The 15449-nt window shown below is 36.0% G+C and overlaps 1 protein-coding gene across 1 annotated transcript in view; it reads right to left on the bottom strand.

Moving 5' to 3' along the window:
• The window catches only part of RALGAPA2 (Ral GTPase activating protein catalytic subunit alpha 2), a 322071-nt gene that overhangs the window by 209853 nt on the left and 96769 nt on the right, over positions 1-15449 (bottom strand). Inside the window, exons 11-14 of the mRNA XM_081292835.1 lie at positions 8537-8704; positions 7264-7401; positions 4884-5032; positions 2363-2474 (exon numbers count right to left, since the gene is read on the bottom strand). Coding sequence (XP_081148961.1) covers positions 2363-2474; positions 4884-5032; positions 7264-7401; positions 8537-8704 — 567 coding nt within the window. The remainder of the gene's footprint in view (positions 1-2362; positions 2475-4883; positions 5033-7263; positions 7402-8536; positions 8705-15449) is intronic.

Raw genomic sequence — 15449 nt, forward strand, 5'->3', positions numbered from 1 at the left:
CCTCATAAGTCACTCCTTTTAGGTACATTTGCTAATCAACTACTTCCTACATCTCTCTGCTTACCACATTTAAAGGCACTCTTAATTGTCAAGTAATGGATCTAACTATAAATAGCAGGACCATAGTTTTCTGATATACCTTCACAGCTTCATGCATAAGGTCGTATTTAGAACTGAAAAAAAGGTTAAAACATTATGAATGATAATCACTATTAATTAGTAAATATTTAAAACTGAGTCAAAATCAACCTAGAGTATCTACTGACAGAGAAGAAAAAAAAAGTACTAAAGGAAAATTTAGTAAAGGATAGATAGAAAGATAATGGCTACTTAAAATCTTCTTTCCCCTTTTCAAATTGTTTAAAAAAAATCAAGTATCTGATCATTTTAGATAGTCAGATGACAAATGAATCATAATTAGCACATTTTATCTAGTGTGGCACTAAATAGTGCCCACTTGACAGTCTGCCTAATCTCTTTAGACCTTTACCACTTTTCTCCCTTCTTGGATCTCACATAAGTACGTGGGAGGCCAGCAGATGATCATAAATCCCCAATTAATCTGCTCTAATTCCCATGACAACCCTTCAGGGTAGGAAGGAGTCCTCTCCTGATTGTGGGAGATCAGCGGAGAGGCTCAGAAAGGTGAGTTGGTGTGCTCAAGGGCACACTGCCAGGAAGAGGAAGAGCTGGGATCAGAACCAGGATCTGTCAAACACTAAAAGGCCTATCATTCCTCCACTATTTTAGGGTTAATTCTAAATTTAAGCATGTATCTTGATTTATCTAATTATTCCCCAAACGTAACAATGACATCAAAAGCATAAATAACCATGGACCCATAAAATATTTATCAACAAAGATCTGACAAGATTTCTCCATTAATGGAGGGGATTTGATTGTTCAAAAAAGCCAAACAAAACAAACAACCCTCACCCCCACAACTCCAGAGTAGATTTTTGCTTAATTCTGCAACAAGTTCTTTCTCAAATCCCAACACAATAGATACAAGGTCAGACAACTGGTAAGGATGAGGCCCAAGCACTCACCAGCCTAACACTGGCTTTAGCTCCTATGCACTTGGCAGTCCAGGCCCAGGAATGGGAACTTGAGATGTTTCCAGAGCAAAGATAGCAGAGTGTCCATTTGTTCAGGCAGACAGCAAAGCAGTGATCAGTACAACTCTCCAGCAACAGCAAAGCAAAGTTGGACACATGCAAAAAGAGAACGCAGGACCACTCCACATATCCACAAACTAGGCAAGCTAATCAGAACAAAAGGGATAGTACTCAGGAAGCAAACGAGTACATGCCAATTAGTTCTACAGCCTCTTATATATTTTTCATCAAGCCAAGATCATTCAATCATAGTGAATTATTAAAAATTGATATGAATAGTTGATCCCCTCACGTTACAATTTCTTTTTGTCATCTTCACCTCCATGTCCTATCTGTACTCTATGTATGCTCTTAATATATATTCTCTAAAACTACTTTCAGGTCAACTGGGGAAGGACACTACTTGCTCCTCCCTGCAATCATCACTCCAGGTCATGACCCACCATGCTTCCTCTTAACAAATTATTCAATGTCCGATCTACCCTTTGTACCAATACCTGTATTTGTGTAGAATGTCCCATATTTCCAGAGCCCTTTCACACTGTTTCAGAAATGTTCATAAATTCTATGTACCATATAAATATCGACTATGCTACAATAGGCGACTGCCCCACTAATTGGCTCTCATTTTCTCCTCCATCTACTCTAAGTACGCCTCATTCCCTTAGAACATTCTTAGCAACCTTCATCTTGACAAAGCTAGCAGTCAACTGACTGCTTTTCTATTTCTAGGCATCCAAGGCCGAGGCACACACTCTTCTGGGCCTCCTCATGGCCCACTGGCCATCCTTTCTCAGCATCTGAGTGGCTCCCTCTTCTCTCAACTGTGGAGAGGCCCTCTTCTGGTCCCCTTATTTTCTCCTTAGGTGACTTTATTCAGTTATGTGGCTTTAAATACAATTGTCTAACACATGGATGGTTCTGAAGTTTTTATTCCATTCCATACATTCTGTACCTCCACACCTATTTGATCCACCACCAAGGTTCTGAGTGCTTGTTACTTTCCTAATTTCTATCACCTTTGAGCAAATCAAGAGGAATTAGATGGCATAGAGGTAGGAAAGCCAGCATTAATTGCAAAGAATAGACCACAAAATTTAGGACACAGTTAAGAAGGAATGTTTCTAAAAATTCAAAATTAATTTTATAATGAAAATTCTTAAAATACCCAATGATTAAAACTAATTTTCTATAAAATCTGATTCATTTCTTGCATTTGCAGTATTTTAATATAAAAGACTTACCCTAAATAGTAACCCTGCCAAGCTCTGGGCAAACAAGTCCTTTATTTGTTTATCCTTTGGCTTTTGCATGACAGCTTCTGTTATCCTGAGTAGTATTTGCAACATCTGCTCCCTGGGCCACCCAAAATAAAAGCTCATATTAATAATCACATCTCCCAAGCACTTTAATTCGTAGATATGAGAAATTCTCTTAAGAATTCAACAACATTAATAATCATATATTATTCAAAAGTACTAAGTCTACATGCAAATTACATTAAAATATCATAAAATAAGCTATTTTATGTTACAACAGTTCTAAAAACATGCCTCCCACATCCACACCAATATGCAGGATAAAACAGACATCTTCCTACCATGATTTTTTCCCACTGCAGAAAGGGAGTCAAGATGGTTTTTCTACAACTGTACTAGAGCCTTAAGGGCACTTAGGGAATAGCTGTGCCAGTCTGAACTTATGTAGCACTGTTTAATTTCCCATCCATTGTTTTATTTAACATAAAAGGTCTCCCCACCTATCTTGTGATAGAATATAAAACTGACTTTCTGGTTGGTCTTCACTCCAGGGACACATATAGTGAGCACCATAGCACAACTGAGCTTCATAGTCCTCTTGCAAGGAGGAAGGGCATGGAAAGGCCATGACTGGACACTAATGGGCACTGTGCTTGTGCCCAAAAAATCCTGACAGTTGGGATAACTACAGTCACAACATCTCAATCACAATGTGCCAGCATTTTTAAAGTATCTTAAAGAAGGGGCTTTGTAAAAATTCTTAGAAGTGGGCTGGGGATGTGGTTAAGTGGTAGAGTGCTTGCCTAGCATGTGTAAGGCCCTAGGTTTAATTGCCAGTACCAAAAAAAAAAAAAAGTCTTGGAACAGTAGAAAACACTACATAACGCTGTTAATTACGATAAACAGTGTTTTAGGAAAATGCCAAAGGGCATTTTTCTTTCTTACAGCTAAATTATATTCTTCACATCAAAGTGTCTGCTTGAGTTTTCTTTTTCTGGATTCTGTGGGAACAGAAAACACATTACCTTCTGTGTATAGGTTGGGTCCATTTGTTCTCTGGGGGAAATCACTCGATTTCTGTGAGGTTTTTACACTAACCATTCATTCGTCTTTACTACTTTCTCCTTGGCCTTATAACTCCTTAGTGATAAAACCAAGAATGGGAAGAGTAATCACGATCAGAAAAAGAGATCTCTAAACTATAATTTCTTGATACTTTTCTCCTATCTCTATGTAACAGGACAGCATTTACTCTTAACAATACACGATGTTGAATCTCATTAATCTTCTTATAGTATCAATGACTTCTGGAGATTTATTGCCTTCTTTGTACTGGCCCAATTTGATTTCAGTCCTGAAGTTATTTGTTGGCATACATTCTCACTGCACTCTACTCCACCTGTTTTCTTATTCCTATAGACTGCCTCTGAACTCTGGAAGCATAGAGAAGGAAGAGTAGCCAAGTCACGTAAGATCTAGGCACAGCAACTCTGAAGAGGACAGTTAGGAGAATAAATGGCAGAGCTGGGGACAGCCTGTTGCTAAGTAGTTAGGGTACCTAGACCCCTATCAAGTGAGTCTTGATTGCTCATATCAGATAATGCTTAAGACAATGGAAAACAATTCCTTCTACACAAGTAGTCACATGCCCATCATACAAATGTGATGAGAATAAGAGACAGATAGGCCCAGTTTCAGATAAAACCTTGGTGAAGGGAATTGCTGTTAGAAAGTATGAAACTGACTGAAGCAACGGCTGATAAAGACACAGAGTGAATTCAATTTAGGAACCTATGAAAGCTTGGAGAGCCATGGAATTTCCATGCAGACTTTTCTGGAAGAAAGTGGCCATGAAAAGCTCTACAGTTTCAAAAATCTTTCTAACAGTGACAAGCTGCCAGTCTGAATCACAGATCAATCCTTTCTATTTCATGAAACACTGACTGTTAGTCACTCCTCCTCAAAGGAGAAGTACTAGAATACAATGTGAACAGACATGTGTGTTTTCCTTGTGCCCGAAAGGGGAGTAAAGGTTTTCCTGCATCTTTTATTATTTATTTTATTTTTACCATCTCACACAGGTAGTACTTGTACCCATTCACATATCAGCTATTCATTTTATTCATTTTTATTGAAGCAATAAAAATCAGTTTACAGAGTTTCAAGGCAATTAACCTCTTCAGGACTTATGAAGAAGGATATTATAAAGCACTGCTTTTTCACAAAACTGTTTGATGACAGTTTATAATGGAAAAACCTACCACTAAGTAATATGACTACTTTTAGTTCAAGAGCATTTTTAAAAAGAATAATGAAAATAAATGAACTATCAAAGTACTAGGTACTTACCTTCTTCATAATTCACAGAAACTGCTCCAAAAGACTGATTATCAACTTATTGTTAACTTGGTTACATCATTAAATAAATGGAAACATTAACATTTCAATTATGCTGAAAAATAGAAACATCTGTTTTACGATATTAATTAATTTGAAATAAACTTACCATGTCTTTTTATTCATTGTAAGCTCCATTATCATGCGCCTAAAAATAATCAAAACAGCTTTACAAGCATCAACTTGTTCTTTTAAGAGCATGGGAACTTCAGCACATGGTTCCAGCAAGAAAACATTTGCAGCATTTGTTAGAAATACCTTAAAAATCAATAATGTAATAATTAGAAAATATAATTAGCCATATACATCTGAAAAAATTTTGCCTACAGATAATAATATTAATCACCTACCATTGAATCACCTTTAAGATATCTGTTTCAATAAGGCAAGCAAGATACTAACATATACTCAAGACATTTTTAGTTCATCCCTTAGAATCACTTCAATAATACGGCATTATGTAAAAATGTGAATGTGTAACCGATGTGATCCTGCAATTTGTATTTGGGGTGAAAATGGGAGTTCATAACCCACTTGAATCAAATGTACGAAAGATGATATGTCATGAGCTTTGTAATGTTTTGAACAACCAATAAAAAAAAAAAAAAAAGAATCACTTCAATAGACACCTTTCAAGAACTTTGCCTAGGAGGAAAAATGCTATTACATATAACTGGTATAATTTTAAAAATTTTATGAGTCATAAAAGATTTGAAGACTTCTTTTTGACATCTTCTTAACAGAAAAAAGGAAAAACAAGAATCACTGCATTTAGGTGAAAAAAATTTAGAGTAGAGGGAAGGTAGATAAAGAGAGCCTGTGGACAGACACAGGATTATGACAGAACTATGTGATTTTTTATTGATTCTCCAGGCACATGGACTCCTGCTTCCTGAGGAGCACGGCTAGCACCACCCAAGAAAGGTGTCAACCTTGAGAAACAACAGTGTGCCCAGAAACAGACAAGGCCATATGAACCACACTGCACATCTTCAAGAAACATTTTTTTAACTGTATAAAGATATTATGCAGTAGAATATAAAATAATATAAAACAGATTACAAATAAAATATACATAATAATCAGCTGACTACTCCATGCTCTACCCTAGACTATTAAAATCCCAAGTTCACCATCCTTTACCAGCAGGGTATCTCAGGAAAAAATGACCCTGGTTCCTATGTAGAGAGTTACTACTTAGAAACACACAGTAAAATGCAGATGACTCTAGTGGCCCATCAATCTCAGATATTGTGAGTTGTCAATCTGCTGATGAGGATAGATCGGCTTCATCTATCTAAAGATATATTCCTTCTTAGGGCTCCTTTATGTGCAACAGTACAAAAACACAAACAGTGCTTCTCTGGCTCACTAGTGGATGGATTTCAAAATAAATATACAGATCCAATGATTAATATTAAAAATACTCCATGCCTCATCTCTTCATGGGATGCCCAACTGGATATAACTATAAACTCGGGTGAAAGAAAGCTAGGGAAGGGGCTGGGGATGTGGCTCAAGCGGTAGCGTGCTCGCCTGGCATGCGTGCGACCCAGGTTCGATCCTCAGCACCACATACAAAACAAAAATGTTGTGTCCGCCAAAAACTAAAAAAAAAAAGTAAACATTAAAAAAAAATTCTCTCTCTAAGGGGCTGGGGATGTGGCTCAAGCGGTAGCGCGCTCGCCTGGCATGTGTGCGGCCCGGGTTCGATCCTCAGCACCACATACCAACAAAGATGTTGTGTCCGCCGAGAACTAAAAAATAAATATTAAAAATTCTCTCTCTCTCCCCTCTCTCTCCTTTCACTCTCTCTTTAAAAAAAAAAAAAAAAAAAAAGAAAGAAAGCTAGGGAGCCAGGGAACAGGGGAATAAGAGGTACCCTATATTTTCACTTATACTCCTAATTGCCTTCAAGCTATATAGGACCTTAGAGGTAATCTCCCAATCTCCATTTCTTTAATAAAAGTCCTGAGATCTAGGGAAGTTAAATAAGGAGCCAAAACTGCTCTTTCCAATGTTTCCAAATGTATGGGCTCTACTTCACATGTTCATTCAGACATATAGCCAAAAGCTATTACATTAGTCATTGTTCTTTATAAATATAGGCAATTTTTAAGAGGAATATTACTTATAAGATATATAATCACCAAACTTGCCTTACAAATTAGCATCCAAGTAACTGCTCCCATGTATTTGAAAGAAACTTTTAAATCTCAGACATTTCACATTTACTGTGTAATAACTCCTCTCATAAAACTGCAAACAGTTCTCATGTCTTTTTTGACTAGGAAAAAATAACTTTAACAATTATAGCTGGAAATTAAATAGAAAATTAGAATAAGAATTTAGAAGCTAAATGGTAAAATACTACCAGGTGGCTAAAAATATAACCACATTTAATATGATATTATTCCTGCTAAACAATATTCTCAAAATGATTCCTCCAGCTGGGGAGGGGGGTCTTCCTGTCCTGGTCAGCAGCATACCTGCAGCATAGCCTGGGCACCAGCTTTCACATTTGTATTGTCCTCTTCTGTCACACATCCTCTGCTCATGGCACTTGTGAAAGAGTATGTGCGTCCCCAACTGGAAGATCGTTTATGACCAGAATTTTCAGATGAGACCTTCAGAAAATAACAATCCATTAACAAAGTGCAAAGAAGCATATGTTTGAGCATTTAATTTCTTTTCTTTCTGGGTTTATTTTTTTTCCAGTACTGGGGATTTAACCAGGCCCTTGTGCATACTAGGCAAGCACTGTACCACTGAACTATGCCCCAACTCAACACATTTGATTTCTTACATCTGCTGAAATTCACAAGAAAACAGGTTCTGAGAGAGCAATTTTTTTTTCTGTTTAGGAAAATATGATCTCTCTTTGTTCACCACTCTACTTCTAGCACCCAAAATAGTGTATATCTCTTAGTATATGCTGAAGGAATGAGTCATGTTTGTCTAATGCCTGAGGGAGCAAAAGAGACAGGCCTCTAAAACACACAAATTTCATTTGCTTGCTTACTCATTTCAATATCATGACTAGTTATTAAAGTGATTTCAACAATACAGAAACATAAAATTATGGAATTAATACAGATATTTAAAAGTAATATGGCTCTGATTAAGAATTTTAAATATTTTAAATTAGTTTCAAAACAGCATGCCAGAAATATAAATATGACTTAAGTTTCTTTTGTGTTTCAGGAAGGGTTGCACCTATGGTTTTAGATTTATCCAACCTCTTGCTTTATCTAATATGGACAGCAGCCCTTCAGGAAGACAGCATTCAGTGCTCCTTCTTGATGGTACAGGCAACACTTGCTATTTATTTGGCTAGTCCTTTCAAATGTTTAACACCCAATTGCTTCTTGTACAGTTTAATGCACAAGAAAATTCTGAAAAAAAAAAAAAACATTCTAAATTTAGTTCCTCCAAATGCTATTTATTTAAACAAGTTGAGGAGAAAGCAGTATCTTCTTTAGTTTCACCTGTGAAATATGATGGCTTGTTAAACAACCCTCTTAGAACACTAACAATGACACCATGCATATGGCCCTAGCCTGAGGTTTAGGAGACGACTGTGATATAGATCAGAACACAGAGGATGTCTCTTTGAAGCAAGTCCTCACAGAAGTCGTCCACTCATCAAACAGCATATGAGATCTGCCTCCCTGTGTCCAACTAAGTGGGACTCTTGACTGAGCAGATTTACTTTGCTAAAATATATATACTCCCAACTCAAAATACAGGCACTAAATTTACCTCCTTGTTGTCAGTCTCTGACAATCCTAATTTTTCAGCATCTTCTTGGGCAACATCTTTTTTATCTGGTTCCTCCATGAACACAGGTTTGTCCTGCAGGATCCACTTTCTGTACACTTGAACTACTTTTCTTGTTACAGCTATTTCACAGGAAGGCAGCAAAAATGCCTGAAAGGAAAAGAGAAAACTCCCTTTAACTCTACCTGAGGTCAGATCACAAAACAGACATTTCCAGGGACCATCACTAATTTCAGAAATAGAGGTTGTAAATAAATATACCACAAAAGTCCACACATCTCTGTGTGGACTTTCAAAGAACAGAAGATGTTCTCATAACTGGGCCAGGAAACATAATGAAGTTTAAAAACAAATTCTATATTCTGAGTCATATTTCCACAGAAATAACCAAATCATACCTGTAGAGATTTTTTGATTATCACATGTTCAGTGACATCACAGTGATGGCTTGAATTGGCCTGGGTTGGAGTACTTATAACACAGCAGTTGGCAACTGCTACAAATCATTATTTTGCTTTATTTGTTTAATCTTTGCGTTTTCCTGGCCTTTTTTTTTCCCCTTCTTTTCCTTTCTTCTCAGCTTTCAACATCAGAATGACACTAAGTACAGTTGCCACTATTAATAAGAGCCACTGGCCACTTGTTAGCATTATGCATACTTATAAGCACTTTTTAGTATTAAAGAACCACCTTACATATTTGCACATAAGGCTTTTGAATTAATGTGATCAGATTCCAGAAATATAGGATTTAAAGGAGAAATTCATTTGCCTTTTGCTTTTCAAGTTTAAGAGCTATTTTTGTATGCAAGGTGGGCAGGAAAAATAGGTACCCCGAATTTGATAATTGCTTTAATGTCACAGATAAGAACACTAAGCCTCAGAGTACTAAAGATAATTTCCAAAGGTTCTAAAGTTAGTAATCCTCAAATTCAGGTCTTTATATCAAGTCTCTGGGACTTGTTTTAATAGCAATCTTAAGGTTCCTGCCAGAGGATGCCATTATAAGCAGATTTCACTTTAACATGGATGCATGCTTTTATGGTTTGGATATGAGCTGTCTCCCAAAAAGGTCATGTTGCTGATATAGGGGTGTTCAGAAGTGACATGATTATGAGAGTTGTAGACTAATCCATTTTATGGATTAATAATTTAAATGGATAAATGAGTAGTAACTGCAGGCATGTAGAGCATGGTTGGAGGAAGTACGTCACTGGGGGCATGCCCTTAAGAATTATATTTTTGTCCCTGGCTCCTTGCTCTCTTATTTTCAACTGCCATGAGCTGAGAAGTTTCCCTCCACCAAGCCCTTCCACCTCAGGCCCAGAGTAGGAGTCAACTGACTATGGACTGAGACCTCTAAAACCATGCACCCAAGTAAACTTTTTTCCTCTAAGTTGTTCTTGTCTGGTATTTTGGTCACAGCAATAAAAAGATAACATATATACAATTTGTAAATTTCCATGGATGATGGTTACATCATATCAAATTCTAGAACAGAGGTGTTTGTGTTATAATAAGACTGTAATGTATCAAATATCCTGAGGTACAGCTCAAGGAAGCTCAACACACACACACACACACACACACACACACACAGTATGACCAAGTACAAGGGTATCCCATTCTAATGATCTTCCTGAATTTTTATTACAAAAATTTTCACACATATAGATTTTTACAGTGAATGCTCATATAATCACTGCTTTGATTCCACCATAAGACACTGCTGTATTTGCTTTATCACACATTTATCTGTGAATCTACCCCTCTTACACATCTTTCATTAAATCTACTTTATATTTGATGCATTTCAGTTAACTGCAAACACTGGTACTCTCTTCATCCATCAACTCTTCAGCATGCAAATCACTGACTAGAGCTCAACATTACTTTATTAGGTAAAATTTACAAACAATGAAATGCAAAAATCTTAAGAAAACTATCGAATCAGTTTTGACAAATATAGTAACTCAAGTCCAATATAAAAGTATGGTACATTGTCCTACTCCTGGAAGGCAAATAATAACTCCTTAAAAGAAAATAAAATCATGGTAAACCAAAAATTATTTCTACGAACAACCTGGTTAATATCATATATAACATATTAATAAAAATCAGAAATATGAGCAAAGATGTCAATTCAAACAAAACCACAATTTAAAGAATTGACAATAGTTCAAAAACATAGAATATCTAAGTAATGAGAGTATCAAAAACTGAATTAAATAAAACTTTAAAATAAAATAACCAAAAGTAATAACTCAGTGTATATCCACATATACAAAATGGACACAGTTGAAGAAAACACTGGGAGAAATATCAGAGGAAAATATCCAGAATGAAGCAAGGAAAAACAAAAGATATTGCTTCTCATTTATGCACACTTTTGGAGAGAAAATACAATGAAAAGGTTACTCTATATGCATGGTTTGAAGGAAGAAAAAAAAAAAGAAAATAATATTAGAAGAAAGAACGGCTGAGAGTTTTGCAGAATTAGTGAATGGTATCAATCCATAGATTCAAGAATCACGTACACACAAAAAAAAAACCCAAGATGAATACAAAGCATATTACCATAAAAGCAATGAAAATCAAAAATAATCCAAGAATTTTAAAGGAGACAGAGACCAGGTGTGGTGGCAGACATCCATAATGCCAGCAATTTGGGAGGCTGAGGCAGGAAGTTCGAGAGCAACTTAGGGAGACCCTGTCTCAAAATAAGAAGTATAAAGGATTGGCTAGGTAGCTCAGTGGTTAAGTGCCCTAGATCCAATCCCCAGTACCAAAAAAAAAAAAAAAAAAAAGAGGGAAAAAAGACATTTCCTCCAAAGTAATGACCACATGACTTACCATGACTCTCAAGTGGAAGCCACTGAACAGTAATGAGTTATAAACAATGAACAGTAATGAACAAAATTATTTGAAGTTCAGAAAGCAAATAGTTAATAATGGTAGAATTTACACCCAGAAATAATATACTTCAAAAATGAAAGCAAAATACAGACATTTTCAGATAAGAAAAATGTGTTACCAAAACACATGAACTAAGGTAAATATTAAAAAATTATCCCCTGGGCAGAACCAAAATTATCCTCAGTCAGAGATTAGGGAAGGAATAAAATATAACAAAAGGGATTTGTATAAATGCAGATAGGAAAGTATATGATGATATATATGAATAAAACTGGATAAAATGATATTACTGAAATATAAAAATTAAAGAATTGACAATAGTTTAAAAACATAGAATATATATATTCTACACATAAAATAGAATTTGAATAGATAACAAAGGCAGGAAAACTGAGAAGGAATGAATGGAACTAAAAATTATTAATTATGTTGAAGTTAATACTAAATTTAAGTTAGGGATACATGTTGTTAATCATTAAAATATACTACAAATTAGTATAATACTACTAATCTAATTAGAGGAGAAAAATGATATACTAAAAACATGAAAACTGAAAGAACTCAACACAATTAAAAAGTAAAATGGCATATACCACACACAAACCCAATAGAAGCAGTTGCTGTGTTACATGTGAATGGAATAATGTTCCATTTAAAAGGCAGAGGTTATAACGTTGGATTTAAAAAACAATTCAAGGGCTGAGGATACAGCTTAGTGATAGAGGGCTTACTTAGCAAGCATGGGGCCCTATGCTCAATGCCAGTACCACAAGAAAAAAAATTAAAAACATTTATTCATGATTCATAAGAGAATAACCAAAACACATGGGCATGGGGAGGTTGAAAGTCAAAAGGAAAAACGTATAGCATTCGAACATTAACCAAAAGAAAACTGGCAGAGCTATATTAAGAATTTGAGGCAACATAAAAAAAAAAAAGCATTACTAAAGAGAGAAGCTGCTTTTTTGGGAGGGGGAAGCCAGGGATTGAACTCTAAGGGGCTTAACCACTGAGCCACATCCCCAGCCCTTTTAAAATATTTTATTTAGAAACAGGGTCTCCCTGAGTTGCTTAGGGCCTCGCTAGAAGTTTCTTAAATTCGATCCAGAGGAACATACAACAATTCTAAATTCATACTGTAGCTAACGTTTTGCCAAAAATACAGCAAACACTGATAGACTTTCAAGGGGAAAAAAGGGAAATTCATCATCATAACAGTTTACTCTCAGCAACTAGAACAGCAAACAAAAAAGAATACATAAGCCATTCTCATTAGACTCTCCATGTCTCCCACTCTTACGGTTCTCACTTCTGTGTCTCTGAGGTAAAATCAGAACAGTTTCTTCATCCATTTTATTATATAGAGCTGCATCTAATCTACTATTAAACTTACCCACTGAGGTTTTCTTTTAACATTCCAATTACTACATGTTTTTTTCAACATTTCAGAAATTCTATTTTATCCTGAACAAATATGAATTGGTCATGTGTTGTAGTTTCTTATTTACTGCAACATTTTCAAACTTGTCTTTAAATTATTTAAAAATGTCAAATATACTAATTCTATACTTTCAATTATATAACTGAAGTCCTTATGAGGTTTTCCTGCATCTGAATTGTATGCCTAAAAAGGTTCTGGCTTACAAGTTCCTAAATGAAAGAAAACCAATATTATTAAACCCAGCTCAGCTGCTGATCACATGTTAAAAGCAAAAGAAAAACATTTGCCATCTTAAAAGAACTCATGGAACAGAGTTCCAGACACCCTATTGAAAATACTCAATGACAAATCAAGGCAAACCACAAAGTCAATCAAAGCAAGTATTTTAGAACTATGGAACCAAGAAGAATGATCTACTAAAACCATAACCAAGTCTAAACAACTCTGTACCTTTACATTCCAAAATCAATTTCAAACGATGAGATAAATTTACACTATAATAAAGTTAGCAGACGGAGAGAGGGGGCTGAAGAAAATATAAGGCTGCTAATTTCATATTTCATAACAGGAATTCAATAGTGCTACCTAAAATTATAACATGTAGTTAAAACATTATTCCAAATCAGGCAGCGTGGTGCACATCTATAATCCCAGTAAATTGGGAGGCTGAGACAGGAGGATCACAAGTTTGAGGCCAGCCTGGATCACTTAGAGAGACCCAATTTCAAACTAAAATTTTAAAAAGGGATGCAGATGGAGCTCAGGGACAGAACACTCCCAGATTATAGCCCTGGTGCCACCAAAAAAAAAAAAAAAAACCCTCTTGAGGAATTAAAGATTCCATTGTCATATTTTCTCAGTCCCCATCCTGACCCCTGGCACTTGTACTTATCTACCCTCGCCTTGATCTCAGTTGAGATCTGTCCTGTTTCACTTTTACCTGTCCATGCACATGGTTGCCTGCCCATTTCATCTCTGCTTCCCTACCTGTCCATTTGCACTTGTCTGCCTTTTTGCATCTCCTATCTGAACTTTCCCACCAACCTGCTTAATTCCATATTTGAGAGTTGGACTGTGTACACTTATCTGTCTGATCTTCTATGTATGACTTCTGGTATGTTTATGCTTTCAGGTCCCCTGACACCCTCTTGCCCACCTGCCAACCTGCTTACATCCTTTCTTATCCAGCTGCTCTCTGCAGGTGTCTCATCTATTTGGATAGCAAGGTCAATAAACACACATACGAATACTGAAATACTTAGAATGATATTCTTCTAACATTAATGATGATCACTTAGATGGTGGTGTTTTCAGCAATTTGTTTTTGCTTTCTCTTCCATAATTATAGACTGTATTTATCTAATAAACATATTTTAATAAAATTATTCTTTAAAATAAAATCAATATACAAAACAACCCCATGAATAAACATCCTTTAGAACAATGCTTCAAACTATTCAGATCATTACCTAAGCAAGGCATGTTATAGGATATATGCATCTATATAGAGAGAGTATTACATAAATAAATCATGTTTCACAGAGAAATACTAATCCTTGTAACATGAAGTACATTGTGGAATGTTTTGATCTATTTTATTATTTAAAAAATAAAACTGGATTTAACTCACCCAGCTGATTTCATGACCTATACAAAGGGGCACAGCAGTTTTTCATCTAACTGAAAAACTCTAGTTAAAAAACAGTTTCCAGTGGATCCACCCAGTGACCATAACTGCTCACACTTAAGCACTCTACCACGCCTATCTTTCCTATTGCGGGTAGGAGAGATGAACGCTGTCCTGAACATTGCTGAATTTCATCTTTCTTCAATTACTACTTCAAGTTGCTGAACCATCCTGTATCAGGTGACTTGCACCAACTGATCCTTTAGCCCCTGCCGCAAACCTTCCTGTCTGCCTTTAATCTCATATAACAAGGGGACATCTGATCTTCCACCATCTCACACTATTCTCTGCGGTATATGCATATATCTCATCTCCCAACTAAAAATATGAATTTCTTGAATGTCCATTTTAAACTTTAATATCCTTTAGACTTAAATAGTTTCTGAATCTTTATTTAAAATTGAAAAACAAATTATGAAAGAAATCACATTTTGTCTTCTGTATAAGAAAAACCATCATTAACCAAGAAAGAGCAATAAATGCAATCTAAAACCCATGTGGAGGGTTCTCCTTGCTCTGTCAGAGGGCTCTAGCTTAGAATTTCTCCACAAAAGCACCACTGCCATGTTGGGCTGGATAGTTCTCTGTTGTGATGGTAATTAAGTATGAGGGCTGTTCTGTGCATTGCAGAATATTTAACAACATTCTGACTGCTACCCACTACATGTCAGTACCACCCCTTCTCTGTTATCATGATCAAAATAGTCTCCAGACATTGCTCAGTGTGTCCCCCAACCAAAAGGGGTAGGGGGCAATATCAGCCCTGGCTGCAAACCTCTAATGTCACTTGTGGCTGTTAATTTCTTCCCTCCCTTGCTTACACCTCTTTACTTGTTTACTTTCTCTTCCCAG

The sequence above is a fragment of the Spermophilus citellus genome (assembly GCF_964194105.1).
Source record: "Spermophilus citellus genome assembly, chromosome: 4".
Lineage (NCBI taxonomy): Eukaryota > Metazoa > Chordata > Mammalia > Rodentia > Sciuridae > Spermophilus > Spermophilus citellus.